The sequence below is a fragment of the Cornus florida genome, unplaced genomic scaffold, assembly GCF_030987335.1.
Source record: "Cornus florida cultivar Cherokee Brave unplaced genomic scaffold, ASM3098733v1 CherokeeBrave_3.0.0_Hap2_Chr04, whole genome shotgun sequence".
NCBI lineage: Eukaryota > Viridiplantae > Streptophyta > Magnoliopsida > Cornales > Cornaceae > Cornus > Cornus florida.
Genome location: NW_026775574.1, coordinates 93,546 through 112,449, shown reverse-complemented (window position 1 = coordinate 112,449; position 18,904 = coordinate 93,546). Strand labels below are relative to the sequence as shown.

At 41.3% G+C, this 18,904-nt stretch overlaps 1 protein-coding gene across 8 annotated transcripts in view; it reads left to right on the top strand.

The window, feature by feature from the left end:
* Positions 1–18,904, top strand: part of LOC132302401 (ADP-ribosylation factor GTPase-activating protein AGD4-like) — a 123,420-nt gene that overhangs the window by 33,331 nt on the left and 71,185 nt on the right. For all 8 annotated transcript variants that reach the window (XR_009480819.1, XR_009480821.1, XR_009480820.1 and 5 more), the window contains 4 exons: positions 820–885; positions 3,081–3,128; positions 3,348–3,443; positions 3,540–3,581. Coding sequence is in view for 5 of the 8 variants with exons in the window: in XM_059799234.1 (XP_059655217.1) it covers positions 820–885; positions 3,081–3,128; positions 3,348–3,443; positions 3,540–3,581 (252 nt within the window). In the remaining 3 variants the exon portion in view is untranslated. The remainder of the gene's footprint in view (positions 1–819; positions 886–3,080; positions 3,129–3,347; positions 3,444–3,539; positions 3,582–18,904) is intronic.

The following is an 18,904-nucleotide window of genomic DNA, read 5'->3' as shown; positions in this document are numbered from 1 at the left end:
TTGTCTTTTACTTTCTATGCAATAAATCTACCTTTTCTTACCAGTGCATTCAAGGGTTTTTGTCGTATATGACCATACCACTCAGGTTTACTTTCTCTTATTTTATCTTTATGGCACCACTCTTAGTTTGTCCCTCACATGTTGATTATTGACCCTATCTTTTTTAGTCACTTCCATCATCCATTTAATATTTATGTATGTGGTTAATATCATGCCAGAGTGAATAAACACAAAACACAAACAGGAAAATCATTCCAAAGATTATTAACCTACTAAGGAGCTGAGTTTTCATTTTATTGATTCAAACAAATCTTTCACTACAATGGACATGTCAACAAACCCATTGCATTGTCTCCTGTAGTACACACAACTATCATACTTTGGGGTAGTCATGCCAATTGAAATGTCAAGTTGCTTGTATCATTGATTTGGACACCGTTTCAGGCATAACAGGCACCACTAGCTCTGTTTGGAGGTCCGTTTGGGCCCATTGGGTAAGTTAAGTTTGGTGGAGAAATATGAATGGAAGGATAATCCGAGACACCGACACAACAGTTGTAATTTTTAAATAGTTTTAGTTTGACTAAGAAGGCGGGCTTTCTATTTCTGTACGTTGTTAATATTACGAAAATAATTAGGTCAAAGTTTTTGGATTCATGAATACAATTTATCCATGCAAATTCTTACTTTTTACGCATGACTTCAGAATTTGATCTTTTTTTTTTTTTTTTTTTTTCCCTGTATTTCCTTATGTTAATATTTTATATTAATTCTCTTTTTCCAAGCTTCAACGTGTTAATTGTAATTAATCATAGCCAGGCACGTGAAAAGTTTGCTTCTTTAAAGAAGAGTGCACGGGATGACATTGTTGCTGAACTAGAAGAGGTATGCTCTTTCTTTTATGCAGTAATTATTGTGATATACTTTTGTAAAATAGTGTAGACATACTGTTTACTATTGTTGTTGCTATTATTGCTATATTATTATTATTGTTTTTCTTTGTTGTTGCCATTTGACTTTTCGAAGTTAAGCCCTCAAAATCTAACTATAGTGAAAAGAAATAGGATTCCTGCTATACCATCTTACAATGGGTTTCTGCCAACGGTTTCTCTATCGATGAACAATAGAAATATGCACTTCAACTAAAGACTTCGTGCCATGGAACATGTCCATGTCTACCGAAAAGGCACACTACTGACCACGGTTCAGTTTTTGTTGTAGATGGTTTTTGACTACTTTTTACTCAAATCTAAAGGTCCAATTGACCAATTCGCCATCACCTATGGTCATGATGCAGTTCCTCCTATAGAGCATTCTCTTCGATCTCATCTTTCGTGAGGTCCCCAATATTTATTATAGAATATCTAATTTTGCTTGTGATAAGAATATCAATCCACTTACGCAGATTGAACCAATAGTATTTAGCGGTGAATGAATTTCAAAGTTCATGTACAGATTCTAATTCTGTCTATATATATATTTTTTGATAAGTAAACAATATATTAGAAAAACGTTCAAAAGGGGAACGCGTCCCTAATACACAAAAACAAAAGAACAAAAGCCAAACCTACGGACCAACAGAGTCCAATAGAACAAAAAAATCATCAATCGAGCGAAGAATAAGAGACTTTAGGTTTGCAAAAGACGATTCATTTCCTTCAAAATTTCTGTTATTTCTCTCTCTCCAAATACACCACCAAACACAGTGAGGGGTGACCCTCCAAAAATCATTAGCATGACCAGTAACAGGGCATCTTCTCTAATTCTGTCTATATAATATAGTTAGGGCATGCGGATGAGTTCTAACCTTATGATACATGTAGTTATAAACATCTATATATGCACATCTACATATATATGGATTAGTTTCGATATGGAGGGAGGGACTGATATAGAGAGAGCGGAGGAAATGATCACTGATTGGATGTGCTCGTCATCAATAAACTTCAGTCATGGATTCGAGAGTGGAGTGGGGAAGGGAGGAGGGTTGAGGTGGTTGAGAGAGAAGGTTAAATGTCAAAACCTTACTACTCCACACACACACACACATAATGGCAGTTATGCGATATAAAATTTAAATAAGAGTAGATAATGTAATGCATTATGGGTGGGGCGGGGCGGGGCCAGATACTCATAAACCCACCTTGCCCTGAACCCAGGTTGGGTTTTAACTTTTCTAACCTAAACCCATCCCTTTTCAGAATACTCCCTCACCAAACTGTCCCATTAGATGCGGGGCAGGGTGGGATCATCCGGGTCAGGACAAATTGACATCCCTATTTATGGGATGCTACTATTTTGTTGGCTTAGTGAGTGTGGCGGTGGAAACCCAGCTTCTTTTGTGAAAGTTTTGGTTCTGTAGTCTATTTCCATGAGCTCGAGTTGTTTAAGTTTCTGAACTTAATTTTGGTAGTTCCCTGGGGTTTGCCCAATTCACTGCTCCTTTTCTTTATACTGATTTGTCGCTTTAATTCTATCTTAGTGAAAAAGAAATGCTGAAAAAATCTGATTTTTCACAAAATGTCTCATGTCAAAACAACAATGTCAGATATCTATTTCTCATATTGGCCTGGAACATATTCGCCAATGCTCAGCTACCCATTGGTGGAAATCTCTTTATCATTCTGCTCCAATAGTTCCTTGATAATTGGCAAATACTTGTTTCAAACTGTTTGACCTTATAGTTATTGGATTACATCTCTTAAAAGTCTAATTGAAGGTGACAATATCTGTAAGTTCCAAATACATGTTTTTTTTTTAAAAAAATGGAAATTAATTAAATGAAAATTTACCAACAGGCCAGTGGCCTAGCGGTATCAAGCCCTTACTTTCCAAAGGGAGGTCAGGGGTTCAAGCCTCAATGGAGGCATGTGTGTGTGAGTACCAACTAAGAAAAATTAAATGAAAATTTTGAAACTGTGATTAATTTACTCCATGTAAAATATTGCTAATTGTTTTCATAATTAGAAAGTTCAACGCTGCTTTTGTGTAATAATCAGGCAGGTCCACATTCTTTTTAACATATCTATGATAAGGCACATTAGCAACATTTTAGCTTATCTGCTCATATTTAATGTCAGGATCTTCACAACTCCAAGTCAGCATTTGAGAGAAGCCGATTCAATCTAGTATGTCTAATACACAATTTTATTTTCTACATTCTTGCTGAATCTTGGTTTATATTTTTTGGGTAATGGGAGGGTGTCTCAACCCACTTTGGGGGTGGGACTCATCCCTTTGGATCCCCATAATAACCCCAAACCACAGGTAATTTCTTGCTGATATTTTTTTTTCGTCTGTTTGTCTTTCTGATTCTAATTGATTCCTCCGTGTTTTAAGAAATTCAGGTAAATGCCCTCATGAATATTGAAGCAAAAAAGAAGTATGAGTTCTTGGAATCTTTTGGTGCAATTATGGATGCTCATCTGAGATATTTTAAGTTGGTGTGTTTTATTAAATTATTAGACATTAACTTCTATACAAGTGGCTGTGATTTCCTTCACCTGGACTAAACAAATTTGATTGTTTTATCCTTTTAGGGATACGACTTATTGAGCCAATTGGAGCCTTTCATTCACCAGGTATAACATTTATGCATCAAACACTTAAATTTATGTACTTGCTTCTGTTTAGAGATATATTGTTATTACAATTTGGATAGTTGCTTTCTTATAGATGTGCTATATTACTTGTTCAAGAAGTAGTTACTTATCTTGGAAGTTATAAATTCCGTGTACAAGATATGAAGTGTTATGTATGTGTCAAGTTCTTACTAGGTTGGGTTTTGAGCTGTATTGGTTTCGGGATGTGTTTTTAGATTTTGGCCTAAAGTAATTGTACTTGAGCCCTAAGTAACTGTATTCCTTGCCCAACAAGGATTTGTATTTGTGATGTTGAGGCCTGAATTTGGTGCCGGGTCGACCTATTGGATGAGCTTTGTGTGGGCCCAAGCCCACCAAAGCTCTGGTGGTTCGGGGGCTTGGGCCTGAGGAAAAATTTTGACCCATTTTTTCTTGTGGGTTGTGGACCCTAATTAGTACTCTCGTTTAGCCTGATATATAAGGGCATTTAGGGTTTGGAGTGCGAGATTGAGAGACATTGAAAATTGCAGAAAAGAGTGTGGGAATGAGAGCTAGGGTTTGGGAGCTGAAACTTGTAATCTCCAGATTTTCACATAGTGAAATCTTTCGCCGGATCTTCACTGTGGATAGATTTAGCGTTCGTTGTGTGTGGCGTGTTTACTTTCTTTTATGTTTCATGATTGTTTCGTGGGTTCGCTGCGTATATCGTAATAGTATTACTTGCTCACTAAGCTAGGTTGAGGAATTCTCTATAAATAGAGAGAAAGCTTAGTGAAGAAGTAACGTAAATGATAAGAACAGAACTAAAACCTTGAATCCACAAGGAACACACTCACAATAGAGAAAACTTGAAATTGTATTCATAATTGTTTGCGTACAAACTTACAACTCTTGCCTTTATAGGCAAGTCAAAAGAAAAATCAAACCACTTATGAAAGTAAAGGACACTTATTACACTTCGTAAAATTCTACTAAAGGGGAATCCAAAGAAGTATTTGCTGAGATTTTGGTGGAGCAGAATCCTCCTTAAATCTTGCAGTGGAGAATAATTCTTCATTTAAGCTGCCTATTGTTGGTAACTACACCAATCTTCTTGTTGCCTATTGTCAATTCCACCACCAATCTTGCTGTTTATTTTCAACTTTTCCTTTTTTTATTGTTGACTTCTCCTTATTTAATTTTCTTCTATACTTCTATAGCTTTCCTTACCTTTTCAGTCTCCCTGACTTGCGGTGATCCTGTGTTCTTATATACTCGTGAGCCAGTTGTTCTACATCAGTTTCTCTTGCGTGAGAATAACTCATCCCTGAGTTGCCTGAATCTGCGGGATACTACTCATGTATATTAGCCACATAAAGGTAGAAGAAATGGCCATGTCTGCAGGTAAATTAATCGCGTAGGCATTGTCATTTATTTTCTTTAGAATCTTGTACGAACCATTTTTCTTGGCTTTCAGCTTGTTGTATGTTTCCATTGGAATTTCTTTTCTTAGATACACCATAACCAGGTCCCCTTCTTCAAATACTCTCTTTCTTCCCTTTGTGTTTGGTGGAGCCTTTGGAAAGAGCGGAATAGAAGATTTTTTGATAGGGAGGAATTCTCCATTGGGGCGTTGAAGTTTTCTATCATTTGTTCTCTTTTTAGTTGGGTTATGGGCTATGTTACATGGACTCGGGTACATGTATTGGACTCGGGTATGTATCCATGTGTCGGACGTGTCAAATCTCCAAATAGAAGGACACACGGACATGGCTAAATATTCATTTTATTAATTATTTTATTTTATTTTCTAGAGTAAAGTAATGTTTTTATCTAATATAATGTTCAATATAGGTATTTAACTCATTTTAAAGTAATAATATAATGTAATTGAATGATTGGATATGCTTTTTAAATATATGTCTAACCAAAAGTGTCGAACACATATCCCATATCCATGTCCAAGGGATATTTGTCTAACATGGGTACTTCACTACTTTTGAAAAGTCCATATAATAGAGGTTATGGGTAGAAATTGTATATCTTTAGATGAAATCGTGGACTTTTTGGGTTCTTTGGGTCCATAGGACTCCCCCTTTCTCTTTTTTTTGGTTTTTGTACAACTCTTGGGACGCGTTCCCCATTTGAATGCTTTCTAATACATTTTTACTTAAAAAAAAAAAAAAAAAAAAAAAAAAAAGCTCTTTCTTTGTCTCTTGTGAGCTGTAGCCTTGTATTTGGCGTAAGTTTCCTCTAAATGTTTCTTGACACTCTTCTGAATGGTCATAACGTGCTCAGCCATTTTCCCTACAGTAACACTCTTCCTCGGTAACTTTGGTAAGGATACCAAATTCAAAACGTCCTTTGGAGGATAGCAATACACAATTGTAAATAGAGATTTGCCAGTGGACCGGTTAACTATGCAATTGTAAGCAAATTCTATATGGGCAAGAGCAAGATCCCACTGCTTTGGTTTCTCTCCTAAAATACAGCGAATAAGATTTCAAAGGGTCTTGTTCACCACCTCCGTTTGGCCATCAGTTTGGGGTGACTAGTGCTACTGAAATTAAGAGAGGTATCAAATCTCTTTCATAAAGTCCGCCAAAAGTGAGACAAGAACTTGGTGTCACGATTTGAGGTAATGGATTGTGGCACCCCATGTAAACGAATCACCTCCTTAAAGAATCTATTTGCCATCTTGACTGCATCATTTGTCTTCTTGCACGTAGTAAAGTGGGCCATCTTGGAAAATTGACCGACCACCACAAAAACTGAGTCTGTTCCTCGCTGCGTCGTCGGTAACTCGTAACCCCAGAACAAAATCCATGGATAAATCCTCCCATGGAGCATCTGGAATAGGCAGCGCTGTGTAAAGGCCAATATTCTGAGATTAGTCTTTATTAGTTTGGCAGATCAAGCATTGCCGCACATGGTTCTCCACGTCATGCTTGAGCTGCGGTCAATAATATCGTTCTTCCACCAGCTCTCGCGTCTGATCAAGCCCCAAATGTCCTATTAATCCTCCTCCATGCAGTTCATGAACCACTTGCTCTCGCAAAGAACTACGTGGGATACATAACCGATTGCCCTTAAAGAGAAATCCTTTTGTGTATGTGCAACCCTTTAAAGGATTGGTTCAGTTTACAAGCTGCCTAGGCTTGGCCAAAATCTTCGTCGGCCTCATATAACTCCTTTAAGCACTCGTACCCTATGATTTCGCCCTCATAGTCACTAAGCAATTTGTCCTCCGACTTGGTGCATCTGCATCTTTGTTTTGCTAACTTGACTTGTGTTTTAGCGAGAAGGTAAATCGTTGGATATAAGCTGCCCATCGCGCGTGCATCCGAGTAACACTTTTTTGATTATTAATGGATTTCAGTGCCCGGTGATCTATAAATAGCACGAACTCTCGCTGAATAAGATAATGCTCCCATGTATGCAAAGCTTGCACAACCGCATAGAATTCCAGCCATAGGTAGTCCACTTATTGCGTTCTTCACTTAGCTTCTCACTGTAAAAAAGCTATTGGCCTTTCTTCTTGCGACAAAATTGCTGCGATTCCAACGATTGAGCCATCACAATCCACCTGGAATAGCTTCTCAAAATGTGGAAGGACTAAGATTGTGGCCGTGGTACTTCTAGTGGTAACCGTAACTATGGAGGAAATATGGGTGGTAAACAAGGACATGGTGGTCGTGATCGTGGTTGTGGTAGATATAATAACCCTCACCCTACTCGACACAATATTGTCCACTTTTAGCTCCCTCGGACCAGACTTTCAAGGAGGTCACTCATCCTGGTACTACTCATGCATAAGCACGCTTAATTGTGTAGTTCTGATGGATTCACGGCCATCACATCGCTTCAAAATGCGTTGTGTCATAGAAGGGTGTTGAAAGTACATATAACATTGCACCTTCACCTTCCCCAGGAGGTGTGGAATCATGAAGCAAACAGAAAAAGACAAAAGTCTTCTTACAACAATAAGGAAGACTAGGGGTACTCCAAACACCGCCAGAACCTAGATTTCTGAAGGGAAATCTGGGGAAAGCCCGAAGAACTATTTATACTCTGAAAATATCTCAAATTATATTGATAAAGACTTTGTTACAGGACGGTCCCATATATAATACAACCATTAATAACACTTGACTTTTCCTAGAATGACTTCTTGAATTCCCACACAGCTTTAATAGCATTTTATCACTTTCCTAAGTAAACACTTAGTAGTTCCAAAACTTAATTAATTGCTACCCAAAAACTAGAATGACTCGTTGACTTTTTCTTCAAGGCACTTTCCAAGGAACCATTGACTGTCTCAATCTTGACTAAAGTACCCTTAGTGATTTGCATCAGACCGTCCTCCTTGAATAAAACTCGACCTCGAGTTTGTAACAATTTACCACGATCAAATAAGAGCCCGAGTAAAGCCTTCAATCCTTTATTTCTTCTTTTCCTTACTCAAACAAAGCACAATAATCTTCTTTCTCCAGCAAAGAGCATCTTTTCATGAACTCTCTGAGCACTTCCTTTAAATTCAGAAGATTTCCAAAGCTTGCTTGAACAAATATGAAGGAACAAAACTTGAATTAATTTGATTTTTGAATTGGAACAACTCCTAGCTGCATGTCGCAGCAAGAATCCATCCCAAATAGAGTCATGAATATGGAGTTGATGATTTTCCAACTCCATGAACAAAGTAGCTTCATTGCTGACCAAGTTATTCAAGAAACTTGAATCTGATGTAATGCCTATTGAACCACATACCATTGGAAGTTCGATGATCTAATCTTCAAAATCTCCACCTATTTGTCTGTCAAAAAGTGTGAAGTCTAAAATTTCTGCAACTTTGGAATCAACATGAAATCTTTGCCTCCCACTTTCTGACCACAAATCCACGATATACTGACTGAATAATGATAGCGGCCTCAGTTTCTGACAAGTTCTCGGCTGCTTCTTCAGAGTTTTCCTCTTCTGCCTTAACTGTCTCTTCATATTCCTTGCCATTGTTGTCAACTTCTGGAAGTGAGGAAGTTGAGATTTCTTCCGGTGATTTCATCCCAAGTTGGAGTGACATCCACAAAATCAACACAATTTCCAACGTGTTCCTCAACGATGAGTTGTTTTGCATTGATCACACGATTGTCTAAAATTATTGGACACTTGGCAGATTTGAATCTTGAATCCTCAGGTGTACGACCAAAATTCAGAATCTTGGGCATGGTTCACCATTGATGTCCATGTGTGTTGTGATCTGGCAGCACTCTGCTTTGGACTTCTAGATTGCATATGGCATTGAAATCTCTATCGAGCAGGCTGTCTTACCTGATTTTCACATTGATATGCATCCATTCGCTGCCCTCGTCTCCCAATGTCCAGATTTAGAGGAGTATTGATTCCATATTGTTCTAACATAGTGCTTAGTTGAGAAAGTTACTGCATTTGCTGGTGCAGGCTCTCCAAATGTTCTTTTGTAGCCACATTACCAGCATTCAGTGTTTGAGATGTTTCTGTATTGCCCACTTGGTTGTTTCCTTGCCCAACCATGGATCCACAGTATTCACAGATCTTACTGGAAGGCTCTGAAACCACTTGAAGCAAACAGAAAAAGATAGAAGTCTTCTTACAACAGTAAGGAAGATTAGGGGTACTCCAAACACTGTCGGAGCCTAGATTTCTGAAGGGAAATCTGGGGAAAGCCTGAAGAACTGTTTATAGTCTGAAAATATCTCAAATTATATTGATAAAAGAATTTTATTACCAATGATAAAGGGGACTGTCCCTTATATAATACTACCATTAATAAAACTTGACTTTTCCTTGAACGACTTCTTGAATTCCCACACAGCTTTAATAGCATTTTATCACTTTCCTAAATAAACACTTAGTAGTTCCAAAACTTAATTAATTACTTCCCAAAAACTAGAATGACTCTTTGACTTTTTCTTCAAGGCACTTTCCAAGGAACCATTGATTGCCTCAATCCTGACTAAAGTACCCTTGGTGATTTTCATCAAATCATGACACCCGTAGCCTGCCAATGTTGTAGCTCGCCCAGTGTCTCGCACCCGTCCACATGACACCCGCCCACAGAGGTTGTCACAATCACCCCCATGGGGTCCAACGTCCTCGCTGGCCACACTTCTGGCTGGGTTCTGGCTCTAATACCATTTGTAACAACCCTCACCCTACTCGACACATTATTGTCCGCTTTTTGCTCCCTCGGATTAGACTTCCCAAGAGGTCACCCATCCTAGTACTACTCTTGCATAAGCAAGCTTTAACTGTGGAGTTCTGATGGATTCGTGGCCATCACGACTTTAAAACGCATTGTGTCATAGAAGGGTGTTGAACTGACATATAATATTTCACCATCACCTTCCCCAGGCGATGTGGGATCATGATACCGGTAGCTTGTTAGTGTGGTAGCTCGCCCATTGTCTAGCACCTGCCCACATCACACCCGCCCATAGAGGTTGTCACACTAGACGTGGTCATGGCCCTGGAGAAGCTCGTCATTGTGGATATTGTCATTGCACCAATCATAATATTGATACTTGTTGGGATTTATATGGAAAACCAACTTGGGCCAATCAAGTGGCTATCTCTTCAGACAAAGTTGAATGATGTTAATTATCTTGTTTCCCATGGACTAAAATGGTGTGCTACCACTCACAGTAGCAGTATTTGTCGCTCCACGTCTCTGGCCTCGACCACGTCCATAGGCAACAGGTGCTGTATTATTTTCCTGCATAGCATTGGTTGCTGCTCCAGCCTTCTGACTGATGTTTTCTTGATAAAGTTCAGCTTCCAATTGTAGTTGTCCCCTTCTGAACTGATTTGAATGGTTGTTGCACTGATTTTGCTGTGTTTCAACCTTCGTTGCTAGTTGAACAACACGTAATTCCATGTGGTTTCTTAGACCTGGCCTTAATCCCATCAAATAACGATGAATCACCTGTGTTTCTGTCTCAACCAACTGCACTCGAGTTCTCATCTTATAGAATTCATTTGTGTATTCCCGAACTGAGCGCACTCCTTGATAGAGGGACTGGTAATGCTGAAATAGAATTCCTTCGTAGTTTAATGGAAGGAATTGGCTCTGGATCGTCCTTTGCATTTTTTTCCACGTTTGAACACGATCCTTTCTAGACTGAACTCTATTTGTTTGAACTTGCTACCACCAAGAGGATGCATATCCCTTCATCTTAATAGCTACCAAAATTTCTTATTATCAGGAAGGTCAAGGAATTCGAAGATCCTTTTGACTTCATTTAATCAGTCCAAAACTTCCTCCGGCTTCTCTTCCCCAGTGTAAATTGGAATTTCCACCTTTATACTTGGATCTTGATCTCTCTCAAAATTATGATTAAATGCCGGCTGCCTTGCATATGGTAAAACTCCATCTTCTTCATCGGAAAATTCTTCTGCAACTTGCTGAAATCTTTTTGCAACAGGCTGGTTCCTCAAATTTCTACGTTGATATACATTCATTTGATGCCCCCTTTGTCTTCCAATGGTCGGATTAGGAGGGCAAAAGACTCCAGATTGCTCTAACCTGGTGCACAATTGAATAATTTGTTGCTGCATTTGCTGTTGCAGGTTTTCCAAATCTTATTTTTAGCCATGTTTCCAGCATTTATTGCTTGAGATGTTTCTGTATTGCCCACATGGTTGTTTCCTAGCCCAGCCATAGATCCGCTGTAATCACAGATCTTAGAGGAAAGACTCCGATACACTTGAAGCAAACAGGAAATGACACAAGTCTTCTTACAACAGTAAGCAAGACCAAAGATAGTCCAAACACCATCGGAACCTAGATTTCTAAGGGGAAATCTGGGAAAAGCCTGAAGAACAGTTTATAAACTGATAATAACTCAAATTATATTGATTGTGACTTGATTCAGCAGATACATAGGGCTGTCCTTTTATAAGACAAGAATTAATGACTTACTTTTCCTGGACTGACTTTCAAACTACCCACAAAACATTAATAATGACTTCTACTATTCCCATAACATTTTCAGATTCCCATATTATAATTACTACTTAAAACTTTGACTAGACACTTTCCAAGACTATAAATTATTATTTGTATCACTTTCCAATTGTAAACAAACTGAGAATCGAAGAGAGAGAGTAGAGAAGTTTTGCTCTGCTGTATAGTTTTGGTTTGCTAATAAAATTTCACTTAGAAAAAAAAAAGGTACAGCAGAGATACAAGCCAGACAGACACAATCTGCTATTTGAGAAAGAAGTTCCAACTACCTTGACAGTTCCCACACCTTTGAACTCCTAGTTACCTCTTGACATTGATGGATGCCAAATTTTTCACAAAAAGTCTTCAAGCCGTTCTTATACTCATCAACAAATTTCGCTCCTCACGAATCCGCTTCTCTAGGGATTGCTTACCCTTTCTGCTCTGCCGTTTGATTGGTTGAATTGGATCAGATTATTGAAATCCTCTTTGCTGACTACACAATCACATATGATGGAGTCTTTTGAAACCCTAGATTGAGTAAATTTGGAATTCTTCTCTCTAAAGGATTTTCTTGTTCTGGATGATTAGAGACTTCAAGCTCATTCCTAGACGACTATAACCCCATATTTATAAAACAATATATAGGTAGCACATACGTTTTAGTATGTAGAATTCTTGTAAAATTGTATTTTGAGAGAATTACCAAAAATATATGTCCATCAAGAAGGCTTTTTTTTTTTTTTTTTTTTTTTTTTTTTTCATGAATGGGTTGCTAATAATAAATCAAATGATAGAGCAACAGAGTATAAGAAGAGGAGAGGGCATACCCTCTATAACAAAACACCCTCATGGATGGAGTACATCCACTTCCAATAGGAATGGAAAAGATAGAAAAATGAAATACAACGAAGCAAACTGATACCAAGGTAATACTGCATGAAGAGATGTCGAATTTGCATCAAGAACATTAAACCCTATGGATCTAACATGGTCTGAAGGAGTTGGCTCAGTGGACTGATGTAATATCAGATTTCTCTCCTTCCAAATACCCCAAATGAGAAAGCTTTCTAATTTTACTTATAAAAAAAAATTAGGAAGTAGAGTGGAGCAGGGTGAACAAAATGGAGGCAAGCTACCTGTATCCTATGCGACAAGTCAAACACATATCAAATAAATTAAAAGGAAAATTGTTAAAGATTGTTGTTGGTGTTTTATGTGGTTTTCTTGTCATTGGTTTTTGGCATGCGTTCGTTCTTGGAGGTTGCTAGGTTGCCATGTTTGTTCCAAGGTGGCTCTGCGAGATCTGCAAATCCGTATAGAGGGCCCTCGATTTTCTTGGATGACGATTCGGTTCGAAGGAGAAGAGATGATCTTCGATCGTGTCTGGTGGGAAAGTTTGATAAGGATGTGGGTGATGGGGCTCAAATTGCTGCTTGGGCATCGCGAGTTTGGAATGTCTCCTCTGGTGTGGGGGTTTCGTCATTGCCGGATTCTCTGCTTCTCTTTCGGCTTCCTTCTCCGGCGGAGGCATCTCGTGTTCTTAAAGTGGGTCGACGTGACTGGGGAAAGGCACCTCTGAGTGTGGATGCTTGGAGTTTTAGGGTGGGGTGTTCGGAGGTTCTGAAAGAGAAGGGGCTGAAGAAAGTTTCGATTTACGGTCTCCCTCTTCACCTCTGGAGCCATGCTTTGTTCGTGACGATCGGAGATTTGTGTGGTGGTTTTATTTGGGTGGACGCCGATGAAGCAATTGATGCTGAGAGAGTCCGTATCACAGTTTCGGACGGTAAGGTCTGTCCTCCGTTTGTGTTCATTCATGATGATCTGTTTTGCTTTAAGGTGGCTATTTGGGAGGAGAAGCCTCCTGAGCTTGTTCCGACGACAGATAGTTTGGAAGGGGGTGATGGTTCTCATCTGCTAAAGGAGAATGAATGGTTGCGGTGGGAATCGACGGGGGAGAAGGGGATGGCAGAGTTTTGAAAATGGAAAGAATGGAGGGATGCGCTGTGGATCCGGAATACGAAGTGCTTTATAAGTTTGTTCACTCAGAAACGGCGGGAAGGTCCTTCTTTCATGACGGATCGTCGCCGGCAAGTTGGGTTCCGGCCGAATCAGTGGGGTGGAGGTATCACCGGGAGCGGCCGTCAGTCTTTTTTGCATAGTTGGGATCAGAGAAGGCATCGCGGTGATCTTCACGTGTAGCAAGCGTGTGGGTGGGGGAGGAACTTTATCCATACATGTGGTTGGCGTCTAGGCCATGGTTGGCGTCTAGGCTATGCCTGTTATAAGAGGAATACATCTGTACCCACATTTAATTCAAATTCTGCTTCAAATTCAGTTTCATTCGCTTGGGCTAGGAAGGGTCCAAAGCCTACTCGGGATGACGGGCTTGTTCTTGGGCCGGGGAGTGGGGCTTTGGTTGTTAAAGGGATTAAAGATGTTTCTACATCTTTTGGTCGGCCGAGTAAGGGGCCTAAGGTTTGTGGGCTTGTTGGAGGTTTGATTACTCAACCATTAAATGATGTTTCTGATGAAGGGATCTCTGGGTTGAAGAGTGGGCTGGGCTCAGTCCCTTCTTGCTCTGGGGTTGGTTTGAGCAACAGGTTTAGGCCTTTTTCTTCGTTTTCCTCAGTGGACGGAAGATGCTCTCAGCCATCTGGCTCTCTCAGTGCGAGCTTCAGAGAGGATCAGCGAGGAAAGCTTGCGCAACGTCATCGTTTGTCTAAGAAGAAAGTCCTCCTTCTTGCGCTTTGTAAGAGGTGAACTCGAAAGGACAAGCAGAAATGGGTGTTGTCTTCGCAATCGGGTTCTGATCCGGGTAAGTCCATAGTTATTTCTGGGTCTTCTACTTTCCATACTTTCTCTTCTTCCCCTTCTCCTTCTATTGGGGGATCGAGTAGATTGTTGGGGTTGGAGGAGGGTGGGATGGTCACTGTTTCCAATCCTTTGGCTCCGGTTGGTGAAGGTGACTCGGTGTTTGAGTCAGATGAAGGGCATGGTGGCGGGTCTGTGAATGGGCTTGGTCTCGCTCGACTTTCAGTGAATTTTGGTGAGGGTGTTTCGGTCTGTGTGGGACGGGATGTAAGGGTGAAGATTAATGATGCTTCTGCCACTGTTCTGTCGAAGGAGATTTGGGATCTTTTGGCTTCGAAATCTGTCTAGTTTTAGGATGAACCTGATTCACTGATGACTGATTGCTCCCTTTCCTCTTCTTGCCTTGATGATTGGGAGGGTGATGCTGGTTCTGCACCTGATGGGGATTTGGGTTTAGTTCAATGGGAACTCATTGAGCAAGCAATGGCTGTTCCTTTGACTGTTGTTCGTCCGGAGGGGGATTGGATGAGAGGTCCTTCTGTTACTAAAGAAGCAAACGATTTGGAGGAGGAGTGGGTGAGGGAGAAAGGGATGGATGTGGGCTCTCTGTTGGGAGTATCTTTTGAGGGTAGGGAGGATGAGGTGATGCGGTTGTTCCAGGAAGTTCTCAATTCTCAACTCAGGGAAAGGGTGGGAGGTAGGGGAAGAAGGCAGGATGGGATGGGAGAAATGGTGTTGCAAAATCCCACTGGTTTTATCACATATGAAAGGAGGAATAGGGGATCCAGGGAAAGTGATGGCGGAAGGAGGGGAGGGTTTGCTAATTCTGTTGTTTCCTTATGAAGCTACAAATTCTTTCATGGAATGTCCGGGGTCTCAATGACTCGGTCAGAAGAAAAGTGGTGAAGTCGGTCATTCGTAAAGGGGGAGGTCATGTGGTGTGTTTACAAGAAACTAAGCTCGCTTCGACGTAGGATAGGATGGTGCGTCGTCTTTGGGGTGGGAGATTTGTGGAGTGGATTATTTTTGATGCTTTTGGCTCTTTGGGTGGCATTTTGATCATGTGGGATAACAGATAGGTGTCTATGGTAGATTCTCATGTTGGGAGATTCTCTTTTTCCTCTGTTTTTTCTTTAGTGGAGGATGGTGTTCCTTGGGTCTTTTCTGGTGTTTACAGGCCTACAGAGGATAGTGTGCGTTATCTGCTTTGGGAGGAATTGGGGGAGGTTCGAAGACGATGGATGCTTCCTTGGTGTGTTGGAGGGGATTTTAATGTTGTTCGATCTCCTTTTGAGAGGTCGACGGGGCGTAGGTGGACTATATGGAGTTTTTCTCGGATTTCATTGATGAGTTTAGGTTGATTGATCTGCCTCTGGAGGGAGGGCCTTTTACTTGGTCCAGTGGACGTTCTCCCCCTACTCTCTCTCGGCTTGACAGGTTCCTTGTGTCTGGGGAGTGGGAGGAGATGTTTTCTGATGTTGTGCAAGCTACTTTGGCTCATCCTATCTCTGACTATGTTTTGCTGATGCTGGATTGTGGCGGGTTGCGGAGTAGACGCTCTCCATTTAGATTTGAAAATATGTGGCTTCGGGCTGAGGGTTTCCTGGAAAGGGTCCGATTTTGGTGGGAGGGGTTCGGGGTGGTTGGCACCCCAAGTCATTCGCTTGCAGGTCATTTGCGTCTTTTGAAGGGAAGTATTAAGATTTGGAACAAAGAGGTCTTCGGGAATCTTGTGTGGAGGAAAAATCGGGTTCTGGCTGAGATTGCTGATATTGATAGGATGGAGGGTCAAGGGGATCTGGCAGATGCTTTGAAGGTTAGGAGGGCGGAGTGTAAGGCAGAGTTTGCTGAGATTGCGATCATGGAGGAGATCTTGTGGAGACAAAAGTCTAGAGCTTTGTGGCTCAAGGAGGGGGATAGTAACACGATATTTTTTCATAGATTAGCCAATGCTTATAAAAGGGGCAACCATATTGGGAGGATTCAGGTGGAAGGGGAGCTTCTTTGCAAGGAGGAGGATATCTGCAAGGGCATTTCAGAGTTCTACGAGAAGTAGTTCACTGAGATTGTTGAGTGGAGACCCTTGCTTGAAGGGCTTCAGTTTACCTCTATTTCTAGTGAGGAGTGCTCGGGTCTTGAGGAGCCTTCTCTAAAGAGGAAGTTCTAATTGCTTTTAAGAGTTGTAACGGGGACAAAGCCCCAGGTCCTGAAGGTTTTACCATGAGATTCCTTTTGGAGTGCTGGAAGGTGGTTAGAGGGGAGTTGATGGGTTCTTTTCATGCTTTCCATGCTTGGGGCTTTTTTGAGAAGAGCTTGAATGCCACTTTCATTTCTCTCATTACGAAAAGTGGGGGGGGGGCCGGAGGGGGGGGGGGGGGGGCGTTGATGGATATTTGGGATTTTCGCCCTATTAGTTTGGTGGGGTGTTTCTACAAGTTGATTGCTAAGGTCCTTGCTTCAAAGTTACGGAAAGTCTTGGATGGCATCATTTCTGATTCTCAAAATGCTTTTGTGGGAGGTCGTCAGATTTTGGACTCAGTTCTTATTACTAGTGAGTGTGTGGACTCCTGTTTGCGTAGTGGGGTCCCGAGAACTTTGTGTAAGCTTGACCTGGAGAAGGCATACGACCATGTGAGTTGGAGCTTCCTTCTTTACCTGATGGAGAGGATGGGGTTTGGTGATCGGTGGAAGAGATGGATTCATTTTTGTATTTCCAGTGCTCGCTTTTCGATTCTTGTGAATGGTGCTCCTACCGGTTTTTTCTCTAGCTCGAGGGGTTTAAGACAAGGGGATCTGCTTTCCCCTTTCTTGTTCCTGTTTGTGATGGAGGCCCTTAGCAGACTGATGAGCAAGGCTATTGAGCTGTTGATAGGCTTTCGAGTGGGCAGGGATGCTGCTCCCCAGTTGGAGGTCTCCCATTTGATGTTTGTCGATGACACTTTGGTTCTATGTGATGCGAATGTGTCCCAGCTTAGATTTCTGAGGTGTGTCCTAATCTGGTTCCTAGTTGTTTCTGGCCTTAAGGTGAATGTGGGTAAAAGCGTTTTGGTGCCAGTGGGAGAGGTCCTTGAGATTGAGTTATTTGCTGATATTCTTGGTTGTCGTATTGGCTCTTTTCCCATCTCTTACTTAGGGATGCCTTTGGGGGTCCCTTCGAGATGTGTTGGGGTTTGGGACCCTGTGGTGGATAGGTTTGAGAAGAGGTTGGCGGGTTGGAAGAAGCAGTATTTCTCCAAGGGAGGTCGGGTCACTCTGATTAAGAGCACACTTTCTTGCCTTCTTACTTATTTTATCTCTTTGTTTCAGATTCCCTCTTCAGTTACAGAGATGATTGAGAGATTGTAGCGTAATTTTCTTTTTTTTTTTTTTTTTGGGGGGGGGGGGGGGGGGGGGGGGGGGTGTAGAGGAAAAGAGTTTAAGTTTCATCTGGTTTGCTGGGATCAAGTGTGCAGGCCAATTCGTTATGGAGGTTTGGGTGTTAGAAGACTAGTGCCTTTGAATAAGGCTCTCCTTGGAAAATGGTTGTGGAGATTTGGAGTGGAAAGGCATTGGCTTTGGAGGAGGGTCGTTGCTTGTTTCTTTGGGGAGTCTAAAGGAGGGTGGTGTTCTCTGGAGGTGCGTGGCCCTCGGGGTGTGGGGGTTTGGAAAGTCATTCGGAAGGGATGGTATGAGTTTTCCAAACACGTTCGTTTTCGAATCAGGGATGGTAGGAGGATCAGTTTTTGGGAGGATGTTTGGTGTGGGGATTCTCCTCTCGCCCTCACTTTTCCTCTACTTTTCAGGATTGCTACGGATAGGCAGGCCATAGTGGTTAATTGCTATCATCTTGATAACGAGACACTGGTTTGGGATGTTTGATTCAGGAGGTTGTTTCAGGATTAGGAGATTGAGGAGGCCATTCGTTTTTTGGAGTTGTTGTATCGCCAGAGGATTGTGGATGGGGTTTCTGATAGTTGGTCCTGGGTTGCCAACTCTCAGGGGCGCTTTGAGGTTAGATCATTTTTCAGATGCCTCGCAGATGATCCTAGAGTTCGCTTTCCTTGGAAGGCTGTTTGGCGCTCTAAGGCTCCTCTCAAGGTGGGTTTTTTTCGCTTAGACTTTTGTTATGGGAATGATCTTAACCCAGGATAATTTGAGAAGGAGAAATTAGGTGGTGGTTAATCGTTGCTATATGTGTCTTCGGGATGAGGAAACTGTGGATCACCTTCTCCTCCATTGCACCATGGTTAGAGACTGCTGGAATTTGATGTTTGGCTTGTTTGGGATTCTTTGGGTTATGCCTGGATCCGTTAGAGGGTTGATTGAGGCTTGGAGAGGTTGCCATGTGGGGGCTCACATTCTGGATGCTTGGAGGGCTATGCCTCTTTGTGTGTGGTGGTGTATTTGGCTCGAGAGGAATAGGAGATATTTTGATGGGAAGGAGTTGTCGATTTCTACTATTAAATTCTCTATTATTTCTACCCTTTTTTGTTGGGTTTCTGGGAGAGATCATAGATCTTTAGAGGAAATTGTCGATTTTTTGGCCTCTTTGAAGGCTTAAAGGTCCTTAGTG